This window comes from Lepidochelys olivacea (assembly GCF_965140295.1).
Source record: "Lepidochelys olivacea isolate rLepOli2 genome assembly, chromosome: 1".
In the NCBI taxonomy this organism is placed as follows: domain Eukaryota; kingdom Metazoa; phylum Chordata; order Testudines; family Cheloniidae; genus Lepidochelys; species Lepidochelys olivacea.
In genome coordinates, this window is record NC_140411.1 from 252043798 (window position 1) to 252063328 (window position 19531).

The following is a 19531-nucleotide window of genomic DNA, read 5'->3' on the forward strand; positions in this document are numbered from 1 at the left end:
TGACTTATGAGGTTTGCCATTAGAAAAATCTAATAAATTGCAGACCTTCCAGGGAATCATTTGAACATACTGATGAAAGGATGGCTTCTGTAGTTGTATGGCTGAGGAATAGTTACGGTCTGCTCAGCAAGCAATCTCCAAAAATACTGATATGGAAATGCTACAGATTGCAAAGCTGCCATTAGTAGACATGCGCTTTTTTTAGGAATACAACAACGTCATGCAGCCCCGGAGAATCAGATATCTTGCATATGACATGAACGGCTGAGATTCCCATTCCACCCACCCCAAAACGGTTTTTAAAAATATTTAATTTCTATTTGACTTGACCTTACCACCTCGACAAAACAGGGTCAGGTATTAGGAATGGCTTCCTGACTGGATTTGCTACCAATAGTTTTCCTTTCTTCATCACTATTATTTTGTGCGCTCTAGCTGCTCCACATGTGACAATCCAAATGAGGATGACAAACAGGGTTGGAAGGGATGAGGAATACAGCTATATGATAAGGCAGCAGTTCAGTTTGGGTACGTGCCCACCTAGGTTAGCTTAAGATTTTTCTCTTAAATGTAGAGATTCTGAAAAGCTTTTGAAGAAAAGACAAAACACTGCTGAAAAACAGTAGTGTGTATTTATATACCTACATAGTATATATGGCAAAACAATCTCTTGCAAACAAGGTAGCAGAGATAGGTTTTCTAACAAAGCAAAACACCCCCCAGAGTTTTAAAGTCTGACCAAAAATCCCTCCCACTCGCCATCACTCAATTCAGTCTCTCTACTCTCCTGTCCATTTGATTAGTTCCTACGTCACCATAGTCTGTTCTAGGCTAGACAACACCAAGCCCAATATATTTCCTTTGCAAGTCACCATTAAGAAACCCTGTTATTGAGTAAAAGCTGCAGACTGAATGATAAAGAGCAGGAGCGCCATCTCGTGTTAAATACGGCAGTTTCAATTGTAAGTGGAAATAAGAGTTCAAACAGTGGACTAAATATTAAAGCACACCTACCCGAACGTGTTCAGCCCACAAAACAAATATGATTAGTAAGCACATTAACAGCTAACAGCGGACCAATAAACTTCAAGCTCATTACATTACTAATACATAAATTCATAGGTAATTATCTATGTGCTTTCACCCTGCAAATTCACATCTTGTATTAACACTCTTTAAAACTTCACAGCATTTTATGAACATTAATCCTCACAATGTTGCTGTGAGATATGTAAATGACCATTATCCCCATTTTACAGAGAGGGAAGCCGACAAGGAATTTAAGCAAGCTGCCTGATGCCACACAGTGCGTCGATAGCAGAGCGAGGTCAGAACTCATGAAGCTCCTGGCTCCTAATCATGCTCAGTCCTCTAGCCTACATTGTCCCTCAAGCTGATCTGATTATAGACAGAATGATCAAACATATTTCTGCAGGGTTTTTTATTTATTTACTTTTTAATTTCAAGATGTCCCTTACTCAATCACTGCTTTGTAAACATCACTTTTTCTCAACTCCAGTTTGAGCTCACCTATTACGAGCTATACAGAAAACTTGTGACAGCTCTCAAGAAAAGACTTTTACAGTCCAGATGGTAGAACTATTTTTATAGGTCTCCGGATCCAGAAATGTGTTGACTCAAGAAAAGAACAGATTCTATTAGACTAGAGTCATTAGCACTGTATGTAAATGTATCACCAGCTTCACTTTTTGGTTTCTAATGCCCTTCCCCTCTTTCCTTCCCCCCTCATACATAGCCACCTTTGCTAATGGAAGTGATTTCAAAATTTGTTTACAGTCCCTTACTTGCAGCACTGCACTGTAAAATAACCACCGCAAGGGTGTGACTGGGAAACTGCATGAGAGTCAGAAGGGCCAGGGAACGATAATTCTGTGACTATTAACATACTTTTAACTTCTTCCATCAGAATATCTCCAAGCATTTTACAAATGATATAAATGAAAATATAAAAGTTAATATAGCAGAATTGTTTCAAATTTAAATACACACTGTAAAAGGTCCTCCTTCACTGTCTGTAGTATGAACCTGTCATCTCTCATCTCTCATAAGGTCTTTGAGTCAGAGACCATCCTTTTGTTTTTATATATTAGAGTGTGTGTGTGTGTGTGTGTGCGCGCGCGCAGTGCCTAGTGCAATGAGGCCCAGCTCTTGACTAGGCACTTCCACAATACAAAGAAGGGTGTGTCTACACTACAAAACTAAGCCGGCCTATATTAGGTCGACTTACAGCCACCGCATGTCTACACTACCCTCCTTGGGTGAGTGGTGTGTGTCCTCACCAGGAGCGCTTCCACCGACCTAAGAGGGGAAGACTGGGCTCCTGCCAGGAGGCTCCTGAGTTCCTGGCAGGCTGCCCCCCCACCCCCTTCCCTGCCCCGCAAGGTGTGGAAGAAGCCTCTCTGAGCTTCTCCTGAACCCATTCACTACCAAGAGAAAGAGGAAGCCACGCAGGGCTTCTCCTCCTCCCCCATTTCGCCACCAGGCGTGGGGGGAAGTCACCTGGGGCTTCTTGGCCCCTCATTTGCAGGGTGAAGGGGGAAGCTGGGCAGGCTTGTCAATTTCATGGCTCACTGAGCTGTGAAATTGACAAGACTGCCCCACTCCTGGCAGGGAGCAGGCAGGGGGCTCCTTGGCTTTTTGCCCCAGCTCCCACCAGAGATCAGGGTCCAAAGCCACCCAGCCTTCTCGTGTCGGCTCCCAAGCTGGGATCAAGGTCCAAAGCTGCCCAGACTTCTTGCCCCAGCTCCCAAATGGGATCAGGATCCAAAGCTGCCCCAGGCTTTTTGCCCCAGCTCCCAGCTGGCATTGGGCCTCAAGCCACCCGGGGCTCCTCGCCCTAGCTCCCAGCTGGGATTGGGATCCAGCAACCCAGCTCTCCAGGGGAGCGGTGATAGGAGGTGGTTAGATATATAAGAAAACTGTGTGACATTAGGTATGTATCCTGTTAGCTCCATTATATGTCAACCATCCCCCTTGTCCCTGTTCCTCTTATCAGGAGCCCTGGAGGCCCAACCTGTCCACTCCCACCCCTTGCTACTCCCTACTCCATACTGTAATTCCTCCTTCCATGCTGTCCACCCCACACCAGAGATTTAGGATTTTTAGGATTGAGTGTGAGAAAGGCAAAAAAAAAAAAAAGGGGGGGGGTAGAGCTAATCAGAAGACTGCATTTTAGTCACAGTTCAAAATGTGGGGGCAGGACTCCTGGGAAGGGAAGAAGAAAGGGTCCTCATGACCAGTAGTCCCCCGGCAGTCTGTGCCATCTCTTGCCATGATTCCTCTCATTTTTGCTATGTCCAAAAAACATGGCCCTATTTTACAGATGGATAAACTGAGGCACAGACTGTGCAACTTGCCGATGGTCATATAAAGAGTAAGTGGCAGAGTCAGTAACAGAACCATAGTCCTGACTCCTACTTTAGTGTTCCAACCAGTACAAACTCTTCCAAATGCAAAGAGAAAAGAAGTCTAGCCAGGACCTTACATGAACAATACAAGTCTTCCAATCAAATTTAGATAGGCAGGTACCAAGGGACTGTTCTGCCAGAGATGAGACTGCTGTGAATGTGTCTTGGAAAAATTGACACAGCCAGTACTTCAGTTTTTGAACAACTGAAAGGTAGCAACCTAACCTCCACAGCTTGGACAGCCATTAGATACACAATTGTGGAAGCAATTTTGAAAGCAATTACTTGAGGCACTATCCTGATGTACTTCATGACGCAAGAACATAGATGGACGAAAATAAACTTAAGGGCACGGGAGAGAAAGATGATGACTATCAGCAAAAGCCATAGTATAAGCTTGAAGGTCATGCACTGAAGTTTTGGCATCTGACTGGCCAGGATCTCTCTGTAAAAAGAATTCCAAAACAATGTAATCAAACTACTCTCCCCTGCAAGTTCTTACCAGTTTTATTTTAGAGGCCAAGTTCTCTGGTAGTTTTGCTCTTAGCTGATTTGTCTCTTTGAATGTAGCTGAAAATCCATGAAGGAAAGCCAAATCTTGCATTAACACTAAACCCGGTACTTCTTTGTCTGTGGTCTACAAGAAAAATAGAATTTCTAGTTAGTTCTTGTTTTGTTTTTTTAAAACCCACAGTGATTCACTCTCACATCTCTCAAACCTTTCTCCAGATAAGAGAGCTAATTTTGACACCTAACCCAAACCTCAAAACTAGAATATTTTATTTTATTTTAAAAACACTCTCACACTATTACACACAGGTTTAGGCAAACAGTGAAAGAAATACTTTTTAAAAATGTAGGAAAAGAAAATTAAATTTATACAACATCTGACAGTTTAGTTAAAAAATTTAAGTAATTAACTTAACTCTTAAATAAACATACCAAATAACCTCTCCATACTGTCTGTCTGCTGCTTTCTTTTAACATTCCAGAATGGGCATCTTCAGCTGAAATAAATAAATGGTTCCAGAGGTCACCATTTTAGTACATTCTATTAATTAAATTCATCTCTTGCAAATTAAAGCTTAAAATTTTACAAAAAAGAATGTGAATGGGTTACAGAGCCACAAGTTGTTTGCATTACTTATGAATTATTGGTTAGGTGGTGACAACTTGCTTGACGCTATACATTAAGATAAATGAAGAAGTTGTACCTGCTTTGAGAATCTTTTATACAAATGCTAAATACCTAGACACTGCTGTTTGTTCTAAGGTAAAGAATATTAATTTTTGGCAAGTATATAATTTCCTGTTGTACAGTATTAGATCTAGTATTTAGTACAATACATTCAAAAAGGTTTTCTAGGGTTTATTCTCCTCTGTCTAAAAGATCAACTTTCTAAGATTATCAGTACAATACTGAAAATGTTATCGAATACAGCAATTTACCTGTGATGTCAAATTCATATAATAACTAATCTTAGTAGTGATATAATCCTTTTCAGCAAAGAATCCCAAAAAGCTTTATAACTAACTCTGGGAGGTAATACCATTTTACAGACAGATAGACTGAGGAAAAGGAGTTAAAATGATTTGCCAAGGTCAAGCAGCAATTCAATGGCAGAGACAGAAATAGAGCACAGGAGACTGCATTCACAGTACTGTACAAGACAACATCACCTGAACAAATGGTTGGAGTCTGACAATTATTTTAAAAAAAATAAATTTGAATTTAAGGTTTAACATAATGTTCTACCATGTTAGTGCCTTGTATTCGGTAGGCAGGCCAATAAAGGAGATGCTTCTAATGTAGTGGTCCAACTTTCCCTGCTCCTAAGCATCCACAAGCGTCTGGAGTAGGAAGAGGACTATATTTTACAGGAGACAGTTTATTTTCTCAGAGTAAGGGTCAGCGTGGTGTACACCAGTGGCTCTCTACCTTTCCAGAATACTGTACCCCTTTTAGGAGTCTGATTGGTCTTGCGTACCCCCAAGTTTCACTTCACTTAAAAACCAGTTGCTTACAAAATCAGACATTAAAAATAGAAAAAAAGTGTCATAACACACTATTACTGAAAAATTGTTTACTTTCTCATTTTTACCATATACAATAAATCAACTGGAATATATATATTGTACTTACATTTCAGTGTATAGTACAAAGAACAGTATAAACAAGTCATTGTCCGTATGAAATTTTAGTTTGTAGTGACTTTGTTAGTCCTTTTTATGTAGCCTGTTGTAAAATTAAGCAAATATGTATATGAATTGATGTACCCCTTGGAAGACCTCTGCATATCCCCAGGGTTATGCGTACCCCTGGTTGAGAACCACTGGTGTACTTAATAACCAACTATTTGTATAAATGTCTGAAGAGGTATGGAAAACTGGAGTACCTACAAAGGAAGCATAATGGACGTTCACAACATACAGGTGGGCAAAACTTCAAGATTCCACTTAAAAGCTTACAGGACTCAAAAAAATCAGCACCTTGAAGTACAGATTGATGAGAGTACACTCCTTCTGTCACAGTAGCCTTAAAGTGCATGTTTTTAAGAATTCCATGTGCACTTCAACAGGAAAATACTCCGTTAACAACAAACATACAGTTACGTCAGCTTTGTCAGCATGGCCTTTTTTTCTTTAGCTTTATTAAATGCAGTCTATTATTTGTTTACTGTAGCACCCGCTACATGGTAAGTGGTTTCCAGAGAGACAAAAAGGAACAGTCCACCAGGACAGACAGATGATGCTACGAAACAAAGGGCTGACCCTTTAAAGAAGGCCAAAGACCCAAGCACAGCCTGCTGTTGATTTCAGCTAAGAATGGCGGCTGGGATAGGAAGGAATACTGCCAAACCATGCAAGCTTCTTGGTCAGTCTAAAAAGAGCAGGTAATGAAGCAAAATCAGGCGTCGGGGTATTCACCAAAAGAGCTGGACAAGGACCCCAGGCATGGCTGCGTAGGAAAGGCCCTGTGAAAAAAGCTAGAGACTGGTCTGGGGTAGGAAGTTGTTTGGATAAAGGCCAAGTTCACCTTGCAACGCTAGTACCAAGAAAAATATTGGTTTTCCCTCTGATGATTGAAAACACAACAAACCAGTTCTTACCTTCCTTAGGACTGTCAAAAACAACTACTGTCACATTGGTAGAAGGATTTTTTGGTTTTGCTATAAAGAATATATTGTTAGCAGCTTGTAAAGAAGGATGAACAGATTGCAGGTCCTTCAGAGTGATGTTGGCAGGCACGGCAGGGTCTAGGACAAGCATTGGCACTTTAATGCAGTGTGTCAGTAAACACTCCAGGTGCTTCTCACTAGAACAAAATATCAAAAGTATATTTAATGCCAACAGAAAATTAACATATCGTTAACATTTGGGAGACACAATATACAGAAGTCTGCTAGCAGCATTTCTTTGAATACTTCTGACCATTGTTCTGTAAAATCTGACCCCTGTTATATTTGTAAGTGGCTTACTATTCTGGAAGAAGGAAAGAGGGTTGTTTTGCTAAAAAAAAAATCCTATTGCTATAACTTTAACTCATCCACATTATCGCTGACTTTATCTCCTCACCACTCCAAAGAAAACCAGAAACAATTTTTTAAAAGTTCCTGTTTACTGTGTTAACATTTGTAAAAACTGTGGTTTAACCCAAATGATCTTCAAACTACAGCAAACCAAGCAAAGTGCCGTGCAGAATGGGGGGTGGGGATCTATACTATCCCTGCGCCATTAATAGCCCTTCATCCACCAGCTAACCGTAAAAAGGCAGTTTTCCAAACAGCCTATGAGAAATCTGGCCCACAGTATGGACTATAATAACCAGATTTGCCATCCTGAAAGAAGGAGTGCCAGAGTGGTGACCTTCGTAAGCATCATTTGTTCAGAGTGTACCACAACTTTCCATCCCCATATTTTTAAAACATTGAGTCAAGTTCATATCAGAAAGGCCATTCTTGTTGGGGAAAGCCCAGACAGTGACTAAAAATCTTCACACAAGCATATTATGAAGCATTTGGAATAAAGCTCTAAACAGCTCGTACAATTAAATTTCAGATTTTATTCCCTTTGTCCATTTCAGGGAAATGTTGTGGAAATCTTTACATAGCTCCTGAGACCTATGATCAACTAGAACAGAAAAGCTGTAATGTAATATCTAGAATGCAATACATACTGACATGGCACCTCTATATTATATGCAGTTACTTGTAACACTATGCAGGTGGAAGGAAAGGTGAACACAGTATAAAGGAGAGAATCTTTAATGCTTTTGGGTTATACAGGACTCTGTTTAATATACATTGGGCCAACCTTTAAAGTGTAAATTATGTGAGAACAGAGACAACAAGTCCACAATTTCTAAACATTACAAACTTTCACTTGTGGAGAAGCACACCCATTTTCACAATTTACCCATTATCTTTGTTCAGTGCAAATATTTGTGATTTTAAATTGTTTGAAATGATACAAAAGATAAGAATGCACTGGTCACCAGAGAGCAAACATACCATATAAACTGAAATTAATTTCAAACAAAAACGTAAGCCATCTCTTGCTTTCTTTGACTTCATTATTTAGGGCTAAAAAAGTTTACCTTTTCTTAGGTGGTTCTGTTGTATTTTTCCCAAGCATTTCCCTAAACAAAAAATAAAGTTACATTAAATTACACTGAGTCAATTATAAAGAATTTGGGCTGAATATTCAGACACCTGGGCATAGAATGTCTTGTGAAACTGAATGATTTCCATAACAAAACACTCTTCTATAATTACTCCAGAGGACATGAAGGAAAATGTATTTGCAGAGGAAGGAAACACATGATCTTGTGAATAAGGCATACGACAGGGACTCAGGTGACCTATCTGACTCTGCTCCAGCCTTCCTGTGAGAGCTTTGGTAAGGCATTCAATTTATGTGTCTCAGTTTCTCCATCTATAAAATGGAGATGATAATATTTCCTTACCTCACATTGGTATTATGAGGCTAAATTTATTAATATTTGTAAAACACGAGGAAAGATTAGATTAGATTAGATTAGATTAGATTAGATTAGATTAGATTAGATTAGATTAGAGATGCAAAAATTGTAAGGTTATCAGAGCCAGGATTATGCCCATATTGGAAAGCAGCTAGCACATTCTGACAGGTATTGCTATGTAAACAATAATAATAAAATATTAATAAAATGCCACATGAACACTGAATTTCACTTTTCAGTTGGACAATTAATGTTAACAACCTAGCTACAGACCGTAACATATGAAAAATGGATGAATGTATTACCTTTTATTTACTTTTGTTGTTGTTGTTTTTAATTACAACTGAACACTATAACAGCTTGAGTAACAGAATGAGATGATTTTCTAGGTGGTGAATAGATTAGGTAAAAAGCCTGAAGAGTTGCTGACCAAGAACTGAATCAAGTGTTCCTGGACAACATAACCTGCAGCAGCAGCAGCAGCAGCATTTGTTTTCTGAATAGTGGGCTGCCTAGGGTTTGAAGTTTTTGGTGGATAATTTTATAATACAACCAAGTTTAAATAGGTGTGTCCAGAACAAGTTAATACCTAAAAAACTGAAGCCTTGAATGTTGCAATGCATGATTTTCGCAGTTCCCTTGCCCTGTAGAGCTAACTAATCTGTTTTATATCTTCAAATGATGTATATCCTTCTCTGCACAGTCTTAGTTTTTATGATACTCAAAATTGAACTTTAAAAGGAGCACTCGAGCACAGGTTTTAATAGAAGTTTTTAACAAAGCCCAAATACAAAGAAATGTTTCATTGTGCTTTCAAAAAGTTGGCATAAATAAGGTTTTTCTCCTATTTAAAAAAAAACTCTCTCTTGCAGAGTTCTGAAACCAAACCAAATTTAGTTATTATTTGCAAAGAGCCACTTTTGTGCACGGCACTTAAAAAACAAGAATCATAGAATATCAGGGTTGGAAGGGACCTCAGGAGGTCATCTAGTCCAACCCCCTGCTCAAAGCAGGACCAATCCCCAATTAAATCATCCCAGCCAGGGCTTTGTCAAGCCAGACCTTAAAAACTTCTAAGGAAGGAGATTCTACCACCTCCCTAGATAATGCATTTCAGTGTTTCACCACCCTCCTAGTGAAGAAGGTTTTCCTAATATCCAACCTAAACTTCCCCCACTGCAACTTGAGACCATTACTCCTTGCCCTGTCCTCTTCTACCACTGAGAATAGTCTAGAACCATCCTCTTTGGAACCACCTCTCAGGTAGTTGAAAGCAGCTATCAAATCCCCCCTCATTCTTCTCTTCTGCAGACTAAACAATCCCAGTTCCCTCAGCCTCTCCTCATAAGTCATGTGTTCCAGACCCCTAATCATTTTTGTTGCCCTTCGCTGGACTTTCTCCAATTTATCCACATCCTTCTTGTAGTATGGGGCCCAAAACTGGACATAGTACTCCAGATGAGGCCTCACCAACGTCGAATAGAGGGGAACGATCACGTCCCTCGATCTGCTCGCTATGCCCCTACTTATACATCCCAAAAGGCCATTGGCCTTCTTGGCAACAAGGGCACACTGCTGACTCATATCCAGCTTCTCGTCCACTGTCACCCCTAGGTCCTTTTCCGCAGAACTGCTGCCTAGCCATTCGGTCCCTAGTCTGTAGCTGTGCATTGGGTTCTTCCGTCCTAAGTGCAGGACCCTGCACTTATCCTTACTGAACCTCATCAGATTTCTTTTGGCCCAATCCTCCAATTTGTCTAGGTCCCTCTGTATCCTATCCCTGCCCTCCAGCGTATCTACCACTCCTCCCAGTTTAGTATCATCCGCAAATTTGCTGAGAGTGCAATCCACACCATCCTCCAGATCATTTATGAAGATATTGAACAAAACCGGCCCCAGGACCGACCCCTGGAGCACTCCACTTGACACCGGCTGCCAACTAGACAAGGAGCCACTGATCACTACCCGTTGAGCCCAACAATCTAGCCAACTTTCTACCCACTTATAGTGCATTCATCCAGCCCATACTTCTTTAACTTGCTGACAAGAATACTGTGGGAGACCATGTCAAAAGCTTTGCTAAAGTCAAGAAACAATACATCCACTGCTTTCCCTTCATCCACAGAACCAGTAATCTCATCATAGAAGGCGATTAGATTAGTCAGGGATGACCTTCCCTTGGTGAATCCATGCTGAGATAATGACAAGGTCACAATAAATTAATATTTTCTTTGTATTTGAAAGGTTGCCCGAATAGTCAGCTCTTCCTTGCTGGAAGGAGTTTTGAAAGAAGTTCATTTTGATGAAGGCCAAGTGTATAAGAACAAGGAAATAAAACTGACAAGTCTTAGTTTGGCTGTACATGCAGAGTAACATGGCAAAAAGAAAATGGAGAGTATCCATTAAGCATTACTGCAGCCAGCTAGAAACAACTGTATTATGTCTCCATTGAACAGATTCTTACCTCATTGTTTTCTGTTCTTCCTCCATCTGTTCTCTAACCTGTTGCAATTCTTTGATCAGCTCAACATCTGTGCCATTCACCCAGGTGTACACCACATCAATTGGCATGGGCAAACAGAGTCTACATAAACCACAAGAAAGAGCAGTATAACCTATTTACAAGTGTATGACAGTAGCATGGATTACATTGTAATACAAAAGACAGTTGAAACTCATGGACTCTGTGTTAAAAACTGAACAAAGTAAAACACTGCTCTCTGTCTGTGTATTATCCTCCCAATTATACAAAAGCTTTTAACACAACTCTGCAGAAGTAAAACTAAGAGAAGGTGATAGACAAAGTGATCATCTGCATCAAACTTAACTAGTGGTCAAAATGTTAGTTATACTCAATGAGAGAATGCTTTAACACGTTCCTCTTTCACTCCAATTTTTTATCCAATGACTTTGAATAACCTCCTATTAAAATAATTGTCTTTCAAATCCTCCACGTAAAGATCCAGGCACACTCTTAGTACATGGACTACTCAGATGAGGACAAAACAGTCTGAAGTACAGAGACTATTTTGAATCACACCTTTATTGTTGGTAAATTATACAGAACAAGAGAAAAAAGACAAGACAAGGGATGAAATTCTGGTCCCATTGACTTAAACGAGACCAGAATTTCACTCCAGGAGTCTCTCTTGGGTAATAGCATTGAGTTTAATTAACCAACAGCTAAAGCAGGGTCTATAATATAGACTCTAGACAACAGCGGACAAATTCATCCCTGATCCAACTCAAGTATCTTGAGTTGCACTCCCATAAGGCATCTGGAGAGATTACAGGTCTTCTAGCAAACTTGGTTCAGAAGCAGCAATAGCAGTTTAGAATAAATTAGTAAGAAAATTTACCTGAAAATTTCCTTTCTTCAAGTAATAAGGTCCTCAGACCTGTTACAATGGGTACTTCAGCCTACTTGTAGCTTGGGGGAAGAACCAGAACTGACAGATACTGGCAACAGGGAAATGCCCCACCTATTGAAGTGCCCTCCAATTGATATAACTTCCACAGCCAGGATAATTCAAATCTACTTTCTTAAATTACATCTTGCGCTAAACATACTTTCAGGAAAATTACAATTATTTTTGCTGCTGCAGAGCATAATAAATTCAACCTAATAACAAATCCAAACTCTTGGATGTCAATTTTCATTTCTATTCTGGATGATCCATTTGTTTCCAGGGTTGACTGGGTCTGTGAAGCTTATTACTTGAAGAAAGGAATTTTTCAGATGAGCACAGATAAACTTCCCTATTTTTCTTCATGCCAAAGTCCACAGATCTTTTACACTGGGATTTTTATAGCAGTGTGCCTTTAGGGTGGGAAGCAGGGTCATGCTTTAAATATGGACATCCAAAATGAGGTAGATATATAAGACCTCCATCTTCCCCTGGGTACTAAGGCATGGAGAAGACCTCTGCCAAAAGAAAAGAAATGGTATTAGCTAAAACTAGATGCCCAATATGTAGAATTTAGTGAACTAATATCATAGGTGCTAGAACTAGGGGTGCTGCTTGAAGTAGTTTCCATTATATCCAGGGTTTACAGTTTTGTATAGTGGGGGTGCTTAGAGCCATTGAACCAATTGTCCAGCATTCCTGCTAATGCCCATCTAGCAGATCTCAGTACAAAAGACATGCCCTGAGATTATCAGTGCTTCTAATGACTGGACTGTGATACTTAACCAAAGAAGGAATGTTTCTTGAATTTACTTAGGGAACAAATTACAGTTGTGAGGACTACCATTCTGATATAAAAGTACAACAGTGGGTCTTATTAAAGAAACTCCCAACTTCAAATAAAAGCTCACCTGATTAAAGATAACAGCCATCAGAAGGCCTATTCTATTGGCTAGGAAATATAATGGCACCTCTTACAGGGGTTCGATTTGGGTAGTGCTGTAAGGAGCAGAATAATTCCAAGGTTGTGCTCTATGGCTATGCAGGGTGGGAATAAGGTTGATGCCGTAAGCATTTAATGTTGGGATTTGTCCAAAACTTCCTTTTTTTGAACACGCTGAGAACATTATACGATAAAGACTTGACCAGGCTGCTATAGGGATGGCAGGAGGGGGATGAAGCTGAACCCAGAGACCCTTTACTGTACACTCTGGTGTTGGCAGTGTCTGTGCTGTGTGTGATGCCCTCCACCCATGGCCTGCAGGGAAGTGGAGGTGAAGAAGGTGTCTGAGGTCCACAATCAGAGATGAGGTTGCTGGTGTAGATTATGGGGACATAGGCAAGATCTTCCATCTGGCGTGCCCCCCTTCTGGCTTCACTCCTCTGAGTTAAGATGGGAGAGGCGGGGCTGCCTGCCCCAGAACCAGTTCTTTTCTGGTCTTGCATGCTTCCCTTCCTGCCAGGGGAGGGAGCTGTGGTGACCACATCCAGCCTGGGATGCATCTTGTCCATCAGAACTCCTTTCCCACCCAGGGAGGTAACCCTGCCTAACCTGCTGAGAGGGAAACTGCATCCCCACATAGTCAGCAGAGCTCCCCAGTGAGACAAGTATTAAAGGGGGGAGCGAGAGACAACCCCTTAACTGTAGCCCCTGGTTTTCTGAGCTTTCTCCCCTTGAAATCTGCAAGGGTGCCAGCCACTGCAAACGCCTCAGACGAGGAGTTGGAGCTGAGGGGACAAATCTCCCAAAAATGCAGCTCTGGGACATGGCTGGAAATTAGCCAGAAAAATTATTTAAGATGAATTTTAGCAACAAATTTGAAATAAATTTTGGAATTTCACTCCAAAAATCTATGCAGCATGAGGGTATGGCAGAGCTGCCTGTCACCATGGGGGAAGAGCAAACTGGACGGAATTTCAGGAGGCAAGACTTTCCCCTGCTGTCAGTGACTGGCAGGGCTGATTCTGCCCCCAAGCTACCAACAGGCTGATGTACCCACTGTAGTTGATCTGTGTACTTTAGTATGAAGAACAAGTATTTTAAACTATCCTTTTGGGGTTTTGCATTTTAAGGACTACATTCTGTTACCATTACTCATGTGGAGTAGTTGTCCTATGGATAGGCTACTAAACACATTCAGGGTGACAGACTGTAACCCTAAGATTGGACAGCCCTGTTATAGTACAGTAACTCCTCACTTAACGTTGTAGTTATGTTCCTGAAAAATGCAACTTTAAGTGAAACGATGTTAAACGAATCCAATTTTCCCATAAGATTTAACGTAAATGCGGGGGGGGTTAGGTTCCAAGGAAATTTTGGGGGGCAGACAAAAGGCATTATATACTGTACAGTACTGTACTGTGGTTGGGAAGTGCCCCTGGCTTACCCCACACAGGCACAGCCCGCTGCAGGCAAGGACGCTAGGAAGCAACTTCGCAGCAGCAGTGGCAGCTTACCCGGAGAAGAACAAGCGCCAACTTTGCTGGGGGATGCTCCAGGCACGCCTCTTCCCGTCCCTGCTTCGCTCCAGGCCCACCTTTTCCCACCTCCTCTCCGGAGCACCCCGCATTGCCGCTCTTTCCCCACCCCCAGAAAGTCCTAAGCGCTGGGAGGGAGCGGGAGGAGGAACTTGTGCAATGCTCCCTTGTAAAGTCGCTGCTCTTCCACAAAATCTTACATGCAGTGTACAGAGCAGGCAGCCAGACGACATTCTAAGGGAGCACTGCACAACTTTAAATGAGCATGTTCCCTAACTGAGTAGCAATGTAACTTTGAAACAACGTTAAGCAGGAGGACATTAAGTGAGGAGTTACTGTATGACCAATTAACATCACAAATTTTCTCCTAACACACATCATTGTGAGAGAAAACAAATGCCCCACACTTCTACTGTCCATAGTCTTCACCATGATAGCTTTTAACTTTGGCTTAATCAAAAAACTACCTGATTCAGAATAATGGTTTTCAGTCATCCTGTTCTATCCAAGTCAACTGCATAAAATAATTTAATAATATGCATACACTTGAGCCAAAACCTGTACTTACAACCCAATGGAATTCCCCCTGAAATCAGAAATCAACTCCACTGAAGCAGAATTTAGTCCTTATCTTTCACTGTCTCCATCTAAACTTGAGTTTTTTGAACGTACAAAAATTCAGAATTTGATTGAACTTTTTTTAAAAATTAACACCCCCCTGCATAATAGTCTTTCAGCCAAAAAAGAAGTCAGCAAGGTCTGAATTTATAACAGACTTTTGTTAAACATTCAAACACCAAAAAGTACTAGCTAAATAAATATAGGGTTTGTTCCAGCCAAATAAAAATGAACTTCAAATACTGATCTGGATTCAACAGGTTTGACTAGTTTGTGTTAGGTTCAGTGCCTCTACAAAATTTAGTTTTAGCTAAGCAAATTTATTATGTCTATTCAAAGTCTTGAAATGCTGACACTCAATGTTAGGCTATTTATGATCTCAGAGCATTGTATTACTTTTAATCAGTAAGGCTTGAATAAATTTCTTAGTGAGATTGGTAGATTTGTGTTCTCACATGAATGACACGACACTCATGCCCTGAGAAAACAAACTCAATTTCCTCTTGATCTATCAACTGCTTTTAATATTGTTGACCACAAGGTGGTGTTGGCAAGGATAGATGGTATTTGAAGGGGAAAGAACAGAACTGCTCAACAGGACAGACAGTAGCAGATAATTGCTCCATTGTCTCAAGAGCTCTCTCACATAGCAGTACTGCAGAGCCTTAGTCTGTCATTCCTGTTTAACGTGCACGTGAGGTTGCTAGAAGAGACTGAGAAACTGTCTGGATTGCAGTCCCAGCAGTATGTGAGAAAAACTCAGGTCTACAGCTCAGCTTTACCAGACCTGGAGATAAAAGTTTAGTTAATTGGTTTTCCTAGCGTCTGGTCAGGTGTGAAACTCAGTTAGCTGAAACTCAGATAAGACAAAGGTTATGCTGGAAAAAATCGATCACAGAAAATAACTGTTTCTGCAATTGTTCACAACCTAAAGGTGCCTTTTGGATCATCAGCTACTTCTGGGTGTTCAATATAGCAGTGATGGTCAACAATGTTTTCTATCTTCACTTGGCTTGGAAGTTGCAATGTTTCCTTTTTTATTCCTATTCCACCACAGCTATCTGTGCTTTTGTCACCTCTGGAATGGATTACTATAATGCATTCTGCATGAGACGACTCCTGAAACACACAGAAAGCTCTATTTCTGGGGACTACAGATATTCATTCTGCAGTAGAAAGAACGAGGAGTACTTGTTCTAAGGAGGCACCTTAGAGACTAACAAATTTAAGCTTTCGTGGCTAAAGCCCACTTCATCAGATGCATACAGTGGAAAATACAGTAGGAAGAGATAGATAGATACACAGGTAGATAGATACGCAGAGAACATGAAATAATGAGGGTTATCATACCAGCTCTAAAGAGACCAATCAATTAAGGTAGGCTATTATCAGCAAGAGAAAAAAAACTTTTGAAGTGATAATCAGGATGGCCCATTTCAAACAGTTGACAAGAAGGTGTGAGTAACAGTAGGGGGAAAATTAGCATGGGGAAATAGTTCTGAGTTATTGTAATAACTCATCCACTCCCAGTCTTTATTCAAGCCTAATTTAATGGTGTCCCCTTTGCAGATTAATTCCAGTTCTGCTGTTTCTTGTTGGAGTCTGTTTTTGAAGTTTTTTTGTTGAATAATTGCAACCTGAAGCAAACACTCACCAGCAACCAAACCACACCACACAACAAAAACACTAACCCAGGAACCTATCCTTGCAACAAAGCTCATTGCCAACTCTGTCCACATATGTATTCAAGGGACACCATCATAGGACCTAATAACATCAGCCACACTATTAGAGGCTCATTCACCTGCACATCTACCAATGTGATATATGCCATCATGTGCCAGCAATGCCCCTCTGCCATGTACACTGGCCAAACCGGACAGTCTCTACGCAAAAGAAAAAATGGACACAAATCAGATGTCAAGAATTAGAACATTCAAAAACCAGTTGGAGAACACTTCAGCCTCCCTGGACACTCAATTACATACCTAAAAGTCACAATTATTCAACAAAAAAAAACTTCAAAAACAGACTCCAACAAGAAACAGCAGAACTGGAATTAATTTGCAAACTGGACACCATTAAATTATGCTTGAATAAAGACTGGGAGTGGATGAGTCATTACACTAACTAAAAACTATTTCCCCATGCTAATTTTCCCTCTACTGCTACTCACACCTTCTTGTCAACTGTTTGAACTGGGCCATTCTGATTATCACTTCAAAAGTTTTTTTTCCTCCTGCTGATAATACCCCACCTTAATCGATTGGTCTCGTTAGAGCTGGTATGGCAACCCCCATTTTTTTCATGTTCTCTGTATATCTATCTTCCTACTGTATTTTCCACTACATGCAACTGATGAAGTGGGCTTTAGCCCACGAAAGCTTATGCTCAAATACATTGGTTAGTCTCTAAAGTGCCACAAGTCCTCCTCGTTCTTTCTGCTGATACAGATTAACACGGCTGCCACTCTGAAACCTGTCACTCTGCAGTGTGTCACATGGAGTTTATTTCACCTCTGCTTCACGGGATTGCACTGGCTTCTGATATATTAATAGGTGTAATTTAAGGTGTTTTTCACCCATCAGACCCATCATGGCTTAGAATCTGAGTAACAAGAGCTCTTTTTATGGGTTGTGACTGGATGGATTATTCAGGCAGACAATCTCTAGATTTGTATGTCTAGATCCTGCGAGTTTTAAGTGGAAGAGCATCGACTCTGGAATTTGCTTCCCTCCTTAGTCCAACAAAGCCTAAGTATGTTGACTTTCTGGGTATAGTGCAAGGCCTATTAACTCACTCTAATTTTGAGGAGCTGAATTGAAAAATAATCTCAATTCCAATTCTTTCTTAAATAATGGGAGATTTTTAGTGCTAGTTTTGACTGTTAAAATGTATTATTTTTAAACTGTCACTAACACTAAATATGGATATATCATATCAATTAGAAGTACAATATAAGCTACTATATTTAAAATGTGCCTATTACAGTACTGCCCTATTCAGCCACATAATTTGTAAATAAAATTAAGGAAAGAAACATTTTATGGTTATATGTATTTGGTTATAAAAATATTATGTCTCAGTTATAATACTGGTTTGACAAGTCTGTTCTCCATTAGCAGGGAATATAAAACAACCAGTGTCTACAAGATTAGAAAAAATATCATCATAATTTCACTTAACTGTTTGTATGTGCATAATCTGAAGGCTGCTTTTAAAACTGTTTCCAAACTCTCATCTATACATATTTTTTTTCTTAAAATGATTCCATATAAACCTAACATTGTTGTGGGATTAATGGTTACTAATAAACACTAATAAAAAATAAGTATTTTACAAAGGTTACACCTAATAGAGTACAGTGATTAACTATCGCTAGGATAATTCAGTAGCATTAAGGGAGAAAATTGTAGTTCTTTAGTGAATCTTTTTTCAAGTTTTTAGTAAATTTTGCATTGCCTCTTCAAAAAATAACTTACAGACTCTGTGTATATATAAAGCCTGCTGCAGTTTCCACGATATGCATCTGAGGAAGTGAGCTGTAGCTCACGAAAGCTTATGCTCTAATAAATTGGTTAGTCTCTAAGGTGCCACAAGTACTCCTTTTCTTTTTGCGAATACAGACTAACACGGCTGTTACTCTGAAACCTTACAGACTTTTAAATCTCAAAAGGCATGTTATCGTATTATTGTGCTTTAAATTTAAAAGGGAATAAAAAAGGCTACTTCAGCATCTTCCTCCTCAATTGCTCAGTATAAAGTCTCTACACGAGGTGTTCTGCATAAAGCGGATCCCTTTACATATCTGACGTGGAATTTACTATTAAATGAAACTTTGAAATTTGGGAGGTTTCCAGTCAATAAAACAATTCTCTTATTTTTTTAAAAAGTGTTACGTTTACCATACTTCCTCTACTCCCTCACAAGGCCCCACTTCCCAGTTGCCAGCCAAGGAAGTTGGGGGTGTCAGATCTTGTTTGACCAGGAATTGGGAGCGCATAGCTCTGAAGAGGGCATTTAGTTGCAGCTATAGGAATTTGTTGCTTCTACCATTGGAGATCCAGAGCCTGCCAGGCTCACCTCCTACAGCTGGTTCTATATTTGTGTGGTAAGGCTCAGAGTAGATAAGAACTCTCTTAACCACCTTCACCTGCTGGCACAGTCCTACTACAAGCCCTAGCTCTTTCCCCTCCCCACCTCAGCTTTCCAATTTCTTCCCATCTCCCTTGGCCCAGATTACAACTCTGCTACTCCATTCCCGATGCCTGGAGCCCCACTCTGTTCCTTCTTGGCTCCATATCCCCTGCATCTTTTTCCCTCCCCAGCCTCACTCATCTTCTTCCCCTCCTTCCCACCTATTTGTGGCCTTCACTTGTTGTGTCACATTCGATTTTAATTGTTTGCTCTATGGTACTGGGCAGGGACTATCTCGTCACTTGCTTTGTTTGGTATCTAGCGCTTTTTGGAACACTCAAATATTATTTGGTCATGTCCCAGAACGGCATACATATAAATTCAACACGCCACAACAAGCAAGGGTTGTTAATAGATGGGGGAGGAAGGACAGAGCTGAAAATCATACAATCATACAGTTAACATGTAGATTCTCACATGCA

At 40.3% G+C, this 19531-nt stretch overlaps 1 protein-coding gene across 4 annotated transcripts in view; it reads right to left on the bottom strand.

The window, feature by feature from the left end:
- The window catches only part of GNPTAB (N-acetylglucosamine-1-phosphate transferase subunits alpha and beta), a 67118-nt gene that overhangs the window by 33119 nt on the left and 14468 nt on the right, over window positions 1-19531 (bottom strand). For all 4 annotated transcript variants that reach the window (XM_084617264.1, XM_084617265.1, XM_084617263.1 and 1 more), the window contains 5 exons: window positions 10874-10993; window positions 8026-8067; window positions 6539-6744; window positions 4371-4435; window positions 3931-4065 (listed from right to left, as the gene is read on the bottom strand). In XM_084617264.1, the coding sequence (XP_084473390.1) occupies window positions 3931-4065; window positions 4371-4435; window positions 6539-6744; window positions 8026-8067; window positions 10874-10993 (568 nt within the window). The remainder of the gene's footprint in view (window positions 1-3930; window positions 4066-4370; window positions 4436-6538; window positions 6745-8025; window positions 8068-10873; window positions 10994-19531) is intronic.